Genomic DNA, 10698 nt, shown 5'->3' with positions numbered 1-10698 from the left:
GGGACCCTGGCTCCATGTGTAAACCATTGCTGGATTGCCCCCTCCCTGGCCATGGCACAAGTCACCCCAGCCTGTGGAGCCAAGGTACAAGACCTGTCAGAGAACAGTCAGGCAAAAGCACAGAGAATGTTGCTGTCTGACCACTGCTGCCACTGTCAGTTCCCTCGTAGCCCCCTTGGGGGATTTCCCTGCTGAAGGCAGCACAAAGCCCAGCAGTCCCGGAGCCCCTTCTGCCACCATCAGAGCTGCACTGATGTCCCACCAGCGCCTCAGCAGGAGCTCTGCCCACACCCCTGCCCCCTCCCCTCAGCCTTCCAGGAAGCAGAGGCCAGACACAGGGAAACAGGAACACGCTGCCCTTTTATTTGCGTTTCTCAGAATACTGTACAAAGGGAGTAAAAATCCTATTCACACGTTGCTTAGAAAGATTTTAAGGTGAAAGTTCCCTATGATACATGAGGTGGGAGATGCAGGGCCAGGAGGCAGAAAACAGGGCCAGTGACCTCTCCTGCTCCTCCGGGCCCCTGGAAGAGGATACAGGTACCCACGCCTTTTCAGAATTAACACTGCCCTTAGTCAGCCAGGGGAAGGGAGAAGGCTCCAGCCCAGGCTCAGGCTCCCGGCCTCACTTTCTTCTCTGCAGGCTGAGACAGCACCTACAGGCCACGCCTGGCTCCTTCCCCTGTGCTGCTTGACCAAAGGTCCTACAGGACTCTTGCCACTGACCCCATGTGGGGTGGCCTCACAGCACCACATGTGCCTGCCACAAGAGAGGCCCTGCACAGTGCCAGCCTACACGAGGTGGTGAAGGGGTGAGGGCCTGCAGAGGACCACAGCAGCCATTGTTTGTCACAGCTTCCCTGTACCCTACAGAAGTCAGGGCCAAGTCGGACCTGTACTAACAATAACTCATGGACCTCTTCCCCACCTGTCCACCCAACAGCCCACTCAGGAGTTAAGCCCACAGCAGCCTCCTTCCCCGATTACCATCACACTCTGTGGGTAAAATAACCCTCCAAGCCTGCTTCCCTCCCTGCCCACATCCCAAAGAAGACTGGGTCTAGCTTCCGTCCCGTCCCCTCCCTCCCTTACATCGGTGCTCTGCTGCTCCACGGCCCCGTTCTTCTAACTCTCCACTCCCTATCCCCACTGCAGCTCCCCAACCTCTAACAGGCCAGGATGGCAGCAGCCCTGGCCCCCTCACCTCTGGGACCAAGCCATCCACACTCCACCCCATCTTCCCCCCACCTGACCCTCCCCACTCCCAACCAGGACCCAGGGTGGGTTGCAAGGAAGCTGCCGAAAGCCCAAAACTCGGATTAGACAGCTCTCTGCCCAGAAGGGCAAGGCCCCGTCCCACGCTTGCTTTCATACACACAAGCACACACTGCGTGTCATCGAAAAGACCTCAGAATTACAGTGAAACAATCCAGAAGCCGTACCGCCCTCGGCTCCCTACGCAGGGGTTAAAGTGCTTTGGCTGCTTGAAACAAGTGAGCAGGGGTTTCCCCCACCCCACCCCGCCTCCTGTCCCAATGCATGGTCCATGTCAGCCCAGGAGCCCAGCCGATTCCGTGACCACCCCCATGGAGTCTCTATTCAAAAAGCAAAAGGAAAAGATCAAAAAATTCAGAAAAGGTCAGAGCCCAAGGGGGCCCCACCCCAACCCCACTACAAGCTACTCCAAGTTGGCTACTGGGGGAAACGAGGGGGGAAACTAGGCCCAGAGGCTCAACCCCCACCTCGACAGTGTCCAGAGGCTTCTTCCTTCTGTCTTCAGTGTCGCAGCACAGGCCTTTTCCCCTACCCCTCCCCTGTCACCCTGGGCAGAGGAAGGGGCTGCACCCTCAGTACTTATTGATTCCAAAAATCCGGACTCCATGGAGCTGGGGCAGCTTGGGGATGAGCACGCTCATCAGGGACACGGTGTTGAGGATGAAATGGATCTGATCGTACTTGGTGTAGAAGCTGGTGAGGAAGTACCTGGGAGGGGAAGGGTGGGGAGAGATAAAAAAGACTGCACTCCAGCCTGGGCAACAAGAGCAAAACTCCATCTCAAAAAAAAAAAAAAGACTGCTGGGAGGACCCCTTCCTCCCTCACTTCCTGGGTGCGGGAAGGCAGAATCCTGACAGCCAAAGAGTTACAGAAGAGGTCTCCAGGCCAGAGTAAGAAGCAAGAGATCTCAGGCTAAAGATGCCCCTTCTGGACCAGCGCCAACCTCCTTCCCAACTTCACCCCAAGCCTGTGGGCCTATCTCACTAGCAGGAAAGAGGTTCTAACGGAGGAAACACAGGGCCAGGGAGCACAAAGCCTGAGCCCAGTGTAAGACCCAGGAATATTCCAACTTCCTCTGTTCATCCCAACACCAGCAGCCAGAGCAGGGCTAATAAGCATGGCTGGGCCCCAGGGTCCTCCAGGCCTTGCCCTGCCTGCTGGTGTCTTCCTGAGGCACTGGCACTCACAGTACGATGGGTGTGATGGTCAAGAACTTCCGAGAGGCCGTGAACTGGACCCCATAGTCCATCTGCTCCCAGTGGGTTAGCAACCTCGCCTTGCCCTGGTCCGGGGTCTCGAATGGCGTCCCCTTCACCGTGTGCAGGAAGATATACATGCCCTGGAGGAAGACGTCTTTGTTGGAGGCTACAAAAGGCAAAAGGCCCTCCAGCCCAGCTCCTACACCCAGTCACAGACAGAAGTAACTCCCAGTGATCTGGGGCCTCCCTGTGCTGGGTAGGGAGATATGGGCTGAAGGTCACGATGGAGCAGCTGGGAGAATGGCAGGAGAAGAACAAGGTGACCCCGGGGGACAGGCTAGGCTTGGCATGAGAACGCATGGGGGGAGCTGGCCACAAGACAGGCACAGAGATGCTGCCCCTCCAGGCCACTCATAACCTCGCTGTGCCAGCTGGGAGGAGGCAAACTGATGGGACTAACCCCTGCTTACCAGCCAAAGGGTGCAAGGTAGCAAACGGTGAGGGAGCAGAGAAGGGCAAGAGTGGAAGATGGCTAGCGAAGGAAACTTGAGAAAAGGGCATTTCTGCACCAGCCTAGGCACCAGGACTCCCGGGTCCTGGGAACTCTCTGGAGCCCTTTGTTCAGCTCTCAGGGATGCGTCTTCCAGGCCCACAGCCACCCCACCCTGGCGATGTGGACAAATCTGCAGATTTGATTCCTATCATAGTGCACAGGGCAAGAACGCAGAACGGGGAGCAAGGCAGAGAGATAAGGGCTGGGCCTGGGCTCTGAAGCAGATGTCAGTACATCACCCTGACATCCGGGCCAAGACCAGCAGGCTCCTCCTATCCTTCACCCCTGCCAAAGAGCAGCTCACAGGGCAGAGGCAGGCAGCAGGCCGGCTCTCACCATGTTGTGGATGAGGTTGGTGAGAGTCCAGACGACAGGGACACTCACGAAGGGGATGCTCAGCAGCACGACATGGAGGAGCCCGATGGCCAGCACGTAAGAGAGCCAGATGCCACGGCTGTTCATCACCCGTGTGTTGGGGTTCACCTCGCTGTGCGCTGTGCCCACATTCATCCTGCCGCCCCTCTCCGCTGTTCTGTAAACAAGCAGCACAGGTCAGACAGGTCACACGGCTTTCCCTGCCCCCTCTCACCCTCCGATTCGCTGGAAGGCAGGTCCTTCCTTCCCTGGGGACTCCAGGCAGTTCCACTCTTTTGACTCTCAAGCATGGAAGGTAGAAAAAATCCACGTGGACTTAGCTCTACTCATTTCCTGCCACTGGGCTGGGATAAACCCCAGGCTGCCCCATGCATCATCCCATTGGGACAGGGGCCTGGCAGGGCTTTGGAGGACAGGTCATCAAGAGGCATGCAGCCCCAGGGCAGAGAAGTCAAGGCCCATCTCCCAGCCTCACTCCTTAGAGCATTCCCATGAGGGCCCTCTGCTGACAAAGGCCCCAGCAGAGAGTTCTCACTCAGCATGACCCCTGTTGGACTTCCTCTCACGAGGGCCTGATTTGGGATGTCTCCTCTGAAGCCCTTCCCATCAGGAGGGAAAAGAAGTGGGGTCTGTGGGTACAGGCAGCAGTGGATGAACTATTTTGAGGTCACTGCTTCCGCTCACCTCCAATTTTTTCAGTTCTGGATCTCCCCAAACCCTAACTTAGGAGGAGTGATATGGTTAAAAAAAAAAAAAAAAAAAAGGAAGAGGGGAGGGAAGAAGAAATGAGAAAACAACAGACTAGGGACAACCTCTGCCCAGATCTGGAAGGCACCCCTTCTGGGTGACACAAAACAACCCATCCAGATGTTTTTTCCATTTGGCAGCCACTCAGGCCAGCCCTTGTGATGCCACCCACTCTGCTGCCAAACCACCAGGGCCCTTTTCCCCACAAGAGGGATGAGGACAGAGAACGTGGCCAACACCTAGAGCTCCCACGGAGAGCTGGAACCCCCATCAACATATGCTTCCCAAGGGCACAGACCCGAACCTGTGGCCTCCCTCCTGTCCCCGTTCCTCTCTGTCCTACCCATCCTCACCTCAGTCTCCCTCAGCACCTGTTTCCAGCTGTACCTTAGCCCATGCCTTCCCCTGCCCAGCGCCAACAGTAGGAGGCCTGTGGCAGGAGGAACCAGGAGGTGGCCACAACCCACAGTGAGCGGGGGGGGCGGGGGGAAGCAGAGAAGGAAGGGAGGGGAATGATCTGCCCCTTGTCCAGAGCTTGGCTGTGTCCAGATCCCTGAGTGACCTGTGATCAGGAGAAGGTGGGGACAGATGGTGCCTGTGTACTGGCTCACCTCCCTATCTGAGGTAGGGTCCTGCCTGCTAAAGACCATAAGGTCATCACCATGGTAACAGCAACATCTTTCCTGGGAATGCAGAAGACTCCCAGATGGAGATATTATAGAAGTACCCAGAAAGCCACCTCCCTCACGCTCCTACAGTGACCCCTCAGTCCCAGATGCCATCTATCTCTGATAGGATCCTAGCCAAACCTGCAAAGGAGCCTGAATCCTCAGGGGTCAGTTCTTTACTTCCAGGATAACAGGAGCAAGTGTCCTCTTCTCAGACAGCTCCACACTTAGAGACCTCAGGGAAAACGTGATCCACAACACACCATCTCAACAAGCAAACACCCCTGCGCCGGCCTGGAGTGCACTCTGGGTGAAGTGACACTCCTGGGACTCATCAGCACAGCCCATTAGGCTGGGTAATTGAGCCTCACAGAAATCCAAGGATCTAAAAAGCCAGAGCTGGCCCTGACTGTTTACCTTCCCAGGGCCTTGGGGCTTCAGTTACTCTAGCAGCCCCTGGGACAGCTACTACACAAAAGCCTCTACCTTAGAGGGGAGGGCAACATGTAGCTGAGAAGTGAGGGATCTGAAGGACTTACCTCTGATTAAGGAGAGGGAGAGTTTCCCAAGTCTGACCTGGGAAACTGCCACCCCATCACTTCTCTGTTACCCACCCCCCTACGGGTTGTTGGTGTAGAAAGCCCACTAACCCTTCCTAGTATTTGTTCCGGAGTGCCAAAAGCCTTGTGGAATCCCGGATCACAAGACCCCATACCCCTTTCCGGCTTTCACAGGGCAGCCAACAAAACTTGACAAGCCTAGGAAAAGCCCAGACTTAGGTCCTAGCCGACACCCTCAGACGCTTCTCCCTGAAGCCTAAACACTAGGTGCCCTGAGAGCAGAAAACCACCAGAGACCCCTGAAAAAAAGAGATCAATAAACTAAGAAAAGGACTAGCAGCCAAAAAACACTCGAGACTTTCCTGTGTCTATGGGCACACATCACTTCCATTAGTAAAACAACCAAGTGACCCCTTCCCTAGATGAGGAGAAACAGAAGAGGCTGGCAGTGGTCTACAGCAGCTGAGCTGAAAAGTTTTACTGCCATAGTTGGCAGGTGGCTGCTGGTGCCAGGCCCTGATGTGGTTTCATAACCTGCCTCAAACCAGAGCCTGCAGCAACTCTGTTCTGTTAACCACTTTTTTTGCTGGTAGCTCTTTTCCCCTCCTTCCCTCCCCACCCCCTTGGCTCCACACGCAAATATCCGGGCCCAGCCAGTATGCCAGACACTCAAGCCAAGGCTGACCGTGCCCCAGGTCAGCCACCAGGTGAGCCCTTCTCATTCCCTCCCCCAGAAAAGAGCAGCCCTTAACAACAGCAAACCTCCTGTCTTCTGGATGAGGGGCACAAAACATCCAGGACTGGATGGGGACCCCCCAACGGGGAGTCCGTGGCAGCACATCACAGTGCCATTTCCATTCCGCCCACCCCGTAAGCTGCAGGACCACAGCCGATCACCTCTCAACTTTGGCCCAGCCAAAGGAGGGCGGTGGGAGCGGAAAGCTTGTGCTAAGGCGAACCCGCACTAAGCCGAGAAGAGGAGGAGCGAAGGGGAGGAGTCCTCACTGTTAGGGTTTTCTGAGTGAGACCTCTGGCGGGGGGCCGGGGGGAGGGGTCCCGCTCTGTTCCCCAGCCTGGGACCTCGCACTCGGAACCCGGCCGAGTGAGGGACCCCAGCGTCACCTCCACAGGTTCACCCAGCTCTGCAGGCAGCCAAACCTTTATCCCCAAAGCCCAGCCTCTCCCCGCCTCCCACCCCTAGCCGAAGCGCTCCTCCCCGACGTTCCACCACCTGACTGCGGCTCGTACTTTCTTCCTTGGCCACCTCCCCAGCCGCTGCACTCCCTCGGCTGATGCACTCCCTCTACCCCCACTCACTCTGCCCGGGTCTCTCCAGCCCAGGGCGCCTCCCTAGCAGCCCCCACCTTCTCTCCCGCCCCTCCTCTAGCCCTGGGGCCCCCTGGTTCCGTCTGGGCTCACCGTGCGGGGAAGGAGATCGAGGGCCCGGGAACGGTTCCCGGGAGCGGGGGCCGCTGCTGCTCCAGCAGCTGTAACAACCCGCGGCGGCAGCCTCCCCGCTGGCAGCTCCGGCCGAATCAGACCTCCGCGCCGGCCCCCGTGACGTCACCACTCCGCGCCGGCCCGGCCGACGCCTCCTGGGAGTTGTAGTTTTTCTGGGCTCCTTTCCCGGCCTCTCCGGGGCCGCACTGTTGGAAGCTGCACCGTGAGGCAACGGTCAGATCGCATGATAGAACTTTGGTGCGTAACAATTCCAACTTTTGCTTCTGTGCCTTTCAAGTGTATTTTACCCTTGCCCCAGTTTTGCAGATGAGGAGACTCGGACTTGTAAGTCACTTGCTGTAAGTCTTTGCTGGGTCCCAGACTGGCTCGAAACCCAGATATTCTGACCCCAAGTGCAGGGTTTTTCCACTGCACTTGGCTGCCTTCCGCCCTGGCCCCAGATTGGCTCCTCCAGAAACGGACTGGCCCGGCCCTTTGCCCTGCCGGGCCCTCCTGGGAGCGCGCTTTTCACCTTGGCTGAGGTGAGGGTCTGGAGGGCCCAGAACGGAGCCTGCCTTCTTCTCAGTCATGCTTGGCCCAGGCTGCCCCGGACGGGACCACATCCTTGGCCGCCCCGCACCTGACGTCAGAAGAGGCCACGTATCATAGATTCCTTGATAAGTAGTTAGGAGCCAGAGTTTCTGTCTCAGGTTAGCTTGTGTGGTTTTGAATGAGAGGCTCTGGTCTGCAGTTTTCACATCCGCATCCTCTAAAGGCAAGGGCACAGACTACTGCCTGGTCGACATAGGGTAGGCCCCCCCTTTATTGGCAGTGTGACCCTGGGCAAATTACTTGTCTTAATCTCCAATTTCACACCCGTGAAACCCCACCTCCAAGGTTGTGGGAACCCAAAAGAATGTATGTAAAGCACTTGTTGCATTGTAGGAATCTATTTAATATTACTGTGGGAGGTTGAACTAAATGGCTTTTGAGGTCTCCTGGGTCACTCCCATTCTCCATGTCACCAAGAGGCCTTGTCTGGGTAGTTTCAACTCCCTCCCCAGCTTCTCTCTAAGTCCACTCTATGCAGGGCAGGGCTAGAATAGCAAGATCAGATTAAGTCATCATGGCATGCCAGCCCGACTCTGAATGGCAGTTCATGGCACTCTGAAGTGAAACAGGAAGGAAGAGACTACCCCAGGAAAACTGGGGAGCACTTCACTTGGACTCCACCTACCCTTCCTTCCCCAGGGGGCTGCCAGGAAACAGTTATCACACAGCTGGAGTGGGACCCCCAGAGGCGCTTAGTGGTCACCAGGCTGGTGGATGTTTGAACCACCCAGAGCAGAACAGGCAGCTTCTTGAATATTTCCAGGGCCAATGGCCCCAAAAGAGTTCATCCCAAGATCGAAATAATCTCCCGAGTCAGAAATAGCTCTGCCTATGTCCTAAGGAAGTTTTTCTTGGTTTGTGGAGGTGCCTTTCCTTATAGTCATCTTTCTGCAGACATAAGCAAACCCAGTGTTGTTCTTTTCACAGAAACCTCCCCAGCATTAAGGCAACAAGGTGTGTCTATTTTTTCCAAAGTGAGCCTGCTTGACTTTTTTTATTTTTCTCTGGGATTCTTCATCCTCCATCAGGTTGATCGAGCCCTCTGGATCTTGATCAGTTTCTTGATATCTCTATGAAGTTCAGTGACCCAGACTGAGACATGTCTCAAATAAGGTTCTGACTAATGCACAGTCTAACAGAAAGATTACTGGACATGTCATGCACTATTAATAACTCCTTTTATCAAGGATTTTTTTTTTTCACAATAGGAATGAACAGAGTTCTGACTCACTCTAGGTTTGTGGTAAATTACAGATCACTTTCTGCTTTATTTAGCTGGAGTCCCTGTCATCATTTTTCTCCTTCTCTAACTCTTTGCCCTCATAATTACCATGTCTTCCCTAAACATCCTTCAGCTGTGAACAGCCCTAAGCACTATTCAGAGTGAGTGACAGCTCTCTTATTTGGTGCTGGGAGACACACAAACTCTTGGACAAACAATTGTCACTGTGTGCCAAGAAGCTGAAAAATTCTTCATGCCTCAGAACCATAATTACACTTTGGGTAGCATATTCTAAGGAAGTTATCCCATGTACAGGAAAAGCTGCAATGTGTCAGGATGTTCATTCCAGCAATATTTATAGTTAGTGAAAAACTGAAAGCAACCTAAATGCACACAAAAAAAATTACAGTATCTCTGCTGGATAGAATAGTATGAAGTCATTTAGGACAGATTGTGAAAACCCTGTGGCAGTATGGGGAAATGTTTGCTAGCTATATGAAAAGATAACGACACAAAATATCAGAAGACACATTCCCCAGGGATATAGTCAGCAAAATCTAGAATGAAGAAAATTAGGACAAATACCCAATTCCCTTAACAAAATTGGGGCAAGGTATGGTGACTCACGCCTGTAATTCCAGCACTTTGGGAGGCCAAGACAGGCAGATCATGAGGTCAGGAGTTCAAGACCAGCCTGGCCAACATGGTGAAACCCCGTCTCTACCAAAAATACAAAAGCGATTAGCTGGGTGTCGTTGCGTGCACCTGTAGTCCCAGCTACTCAGGCAGCTGAGGCAGAAGAATCACTGAACCTGGGAGGCAGAGGTTGCAGTGGGCTGATATCAGGCCACTGCACTCCAGCCTGGGCAATAGAGTGAGACTCCATCTCAGAAAAAAAAAGAAAAAGGAAAAAAAAAAAAGGCCAGGTGTAGTGGTGCATGCCTGTAACCCCAGCACTTTGAGAGGCCGAGACGGGCAGATCACCTGAGGTCAGGAGTTCAAGACCAGCCTGGCCAACGTGGTGAAACTCCATCTTTACTAAAACTATAAAAACTAGCCAGGTATGGAAGTAGGCACCTGTAATCCCAGCTACTCAGGAGGCTGAGGCAGAAGAATAGCTTGAACCCGGGAGGCAGAGGTTACAGTGAGCCAAGATTGCACTGTTACACTCCAGCCTGGGCGACAGAGTGAGGCTCTGTCTCAAAAAAAAAAGATTTTATTAAGTTATCAGGCAAATTTGAATACTGACAAGGTATTCAATGATATTAAGGAATTCTAAATGTTTAAGCATGAAATGGAATTGTGGTAAGTTTTTTTTTTAATTTAAAAGGGCCTCCTTTCAGACATATATACTAAAATATCTGTGGATGAAATGATACAGTGACTGCATTTGCTTCAAAATAATCTGGGCTGGGAACAATAGAGACATAATAAGATGAGCCATGAGGTGACAATTATTGAAGCTGTGTGATGAGGACATTAAGTTCCTTATATTATTTTCTCTACTTTATTTTTCCTTTTTTGAGACGGAGTCTCGCTCAGTCACCCAGGCTGGAGTGCAGTGGCGCAATTTCAGCTCACTGCAACCTCCACCTAACAGGTTCAAGCAATTCTCCTGCCTCAGCCTCCTGAGTAGCTGGGATTATAGGCACATGCGGGCTAATTTTTGTATTTTTAGTTGCGACGGGGTTTCACCATGTTGGCCAGGCTGGTCTCGAACTCCTCACCTCAAGTGATCTGTTCACCTTGGCCTCCCAAAGTGCTGGGATTACAGACATAAGCCACCATGCCCAGCCTATTTTCTTTACTTCTTTATGTTTGAAATTGTTCGTAATAAAAAGTCTAATCCTACTTGTTTGTTAATGATTAAGATAAGCAAAAATAGAGCAGCACTGGTAACGTCCTGTGGCACAAGACTGCCAGAGGTCAACTCCCAGCTCCTCTAGTTACCAGCCATGTAACCTTAAGCAGGTTACTGAACCTCTCTGTGCTTCAGTTACCTCATTGCTAAATGAAATGGCAGGTGACGCTGGTGTTCAGAAAAAA

At 53.4% G+C, this 10698-nt stretch overlaps 1 protein-coding gene across 4 annotated transcripts; it reads right to left on the bottom strand.

The window, feature by feature from the left end:
• Nucleotides 1-341: 341 nt before the first annotated feature.
• ORMDL3 (ORMDL sphingolipid biosynthesis regulator 3) lies at nt 342-6960 on the bottom strand. Of its 4 annotated transcripts, none has more exons than XM_032279803.1 (4): nt 6798-6960; nt 3365-3560; nt 2464-2615; nt 342-1983 (listed from the first exon to the last, which is right to left on the bottom strand). In XM_032279803.1, exons 2-4 carry the CDS (start codon nt 3536-3538, stop codon nt 1848-1850), a joined length of 462 nt encoding a protein of 153 aa, XP_032135694.1. In that variant the 5' UTR covers nt 3539-3560; nt 6798-6960; the 3' UTR covers nt 342-1847. The 4 variants fall into 4 exon arrangements, with proteins under 4 accessions (XP_032135694.1, XP_032135695.1, XP_032135692.1 ...); XM_032279804.1 differs by having other exon boundaries at nt 3365-3555; nt 6798-6929; XM_032279801.1 differs by lacking the exon at nt 6798-6960 and adding an exon at nt 6131-6693.
• Between the last annotated feature and the right edge of the window lie 3738 nt (nt 6961-10698).

This window comes from Sapajus apella, unplaced genomic scaffold (assembly GCF_009761245.1).
Source record: "Sapajus apella isolate SASKATOON/1434 unplaced genomic scaffold, GSC_monkey_1.0 scaffold12, whole genome shotgun sequence".
NCBI classification, from domain to species: domain Eukaryota; kingdom Metazoa; phylum Chordata; class Mammalia; order Primates; family Cebidae; genus Sapajus; species Sapajus apella.
This window is presented reverse-complemented; position numbering and strand designations above follow the sequence as displayed.

Coding starts and splice junctions, on each gene's coding strand:
- ORMDL3 (XM_032279801.1), bottom strand. CDS start 6,219: ATGTGCTGCCACGGACTCCCCGTTGGGGGGTCCCCATCCAGTCCTGGA. Junction 3,561..6,130: donor AAGACAGGAGGTTTGCTGTT/GTTAAGGGCTGC, acceptor GCTTGTTTACAG/AACAGCGGAGAGGGGCGGCA. Junction 2,616..3,364: donor CCAACCTCATCCACAACATG/GTGAGAGCCGGC, acceptor GTCTTCCTCCAG/GGCATGTATATCTTCCTGCA.